At 43.9% G+C, this 1195-nt stretch overlaps 1 protein-coding gene across 1 annotated transcript; it reads right to left on the reverse strand.

The window, feature by feature from the left end:
• Positions 1–168: 168 nt before the first annotated feature.
• On the reverse strand, positions 169–568 carry PPTG_09795 (hypothetical protein; the record flags this gene model as incomplete). Its single annotated transcript, XM_008905581.1, has 2 exons — positions 169–379; positions 462–568. 2 exons carry the CDS (start codon positions 566–568, stop codon positions 169–171), a joined length of 318 nt encoding a protein of 105 aa, XP_008903829.1.
• Between the last annotated feature and the right edge of the window lie 627 nt (positions 569–1195).

The raw sequence follows: 1195 nt of genomic DNA on the forward strand, positions 1-1195 counted from the left end.
TACGAATAGTAGCCGGTCTAGTATTTATTAGTGGCCTCCTAAAAGTTATCATTTTTGACAAGAGGTCTACTTTTCGTAGAGGACTTTTATTGCGCAACAATTTCGATGTCCCACATTGAACGGACCCTGCATTTTGCTGTTTTCATTGCTACCCGACTGTTGCTGAAATCACCACACATACACGTCGTGGTTCCATATGGACCACCGCGATGGGCTCTGATGAAACCCGGCGGCCTCGATCGAGTTCAATACGACAGACGTCAAAGTTTCTCGCCAGGCAGTTCGTACCCAGTTGCACACTGTTTCTACTGACGGTGGGCGCGGAGTACCACGTGCGATGTACTCCACGTTATCAGAGCGCTCCCATTCGTCAATCAGGCTTGATAGTTTGCGGTTGGGCGGCCATTATTCCCTCCTTATTGCGCCACCACTTGCGAAAAGTAGAGGCATCAACGTCCCACCCCAACTTGCGAAAGTGTGGCGCCGCGCGGCTTGCAACACCACCTCCCTGCTCGCCGATCCACTTGATAGCCTCTTGCTTCTTCGTGATGTCGATTGCTTGACGCATGGTAAAATGAAGTTTGTGATTGAATTATGTATCAGAATGCAGTCTCCTATTCGAAGCAGGCTTTCATTTTTGGAACGTTCTCGAAAATATAGGGGCGGTCTTCTAATAGAAAGGTGCCTTCTATTCGTAAAAATCCATATTCAGCAGATCATTATATGCTGGATGAACATGTTCTGGGCTCAAGATGTTTTAAATGTTCTAGATTAACGCATGTGTTGCAGGTTGTGGTCCAATAGCTACGATCAATTATTCACGTTCTTGAATTCTATATAATAGCTCCAATTATCTTACGTCGCAGAAATCGCTTAATTTTTGCAGTTGCCATTTGATTATCTTCAAGCTTACAATGCTGATATCAGCAAACTACCCTTGAAGTACATGTATTTCCTCTTTTTTTTATACCAGTAGTCACTTGCGAGGCAAACCTAAAAAAAAAAAAAACTGAAGTTAACCTGTGCGCTAGCAGTCGGGCCCCAGACTCCAGAAATTGAATGGATACCAGTTCCAGTACGTCTCTGGAATGAAGGATAAGGATACACTAATTGCCTGTTTGTATAGTTAGCTTAATCACAAAGACGTTGATCTGCGCTTACTACAGCTCTTTTCATAAATCTGCCGCATTTTTTT

This window comes from Phytophthora parasitica (genome assembly GCF_000247585.1).
Source record: "Phytophthora parasitica INRA-310 unplaced genomic scaffold supercont2.21, whole genome shotgun sequence".
Lineage (NCBI taxonomy): Eukaryota > Oomycota > Peronosporomycetes > Peronosporales > Peronosporaceae > Phytophthora > Phytophthora nicotianae.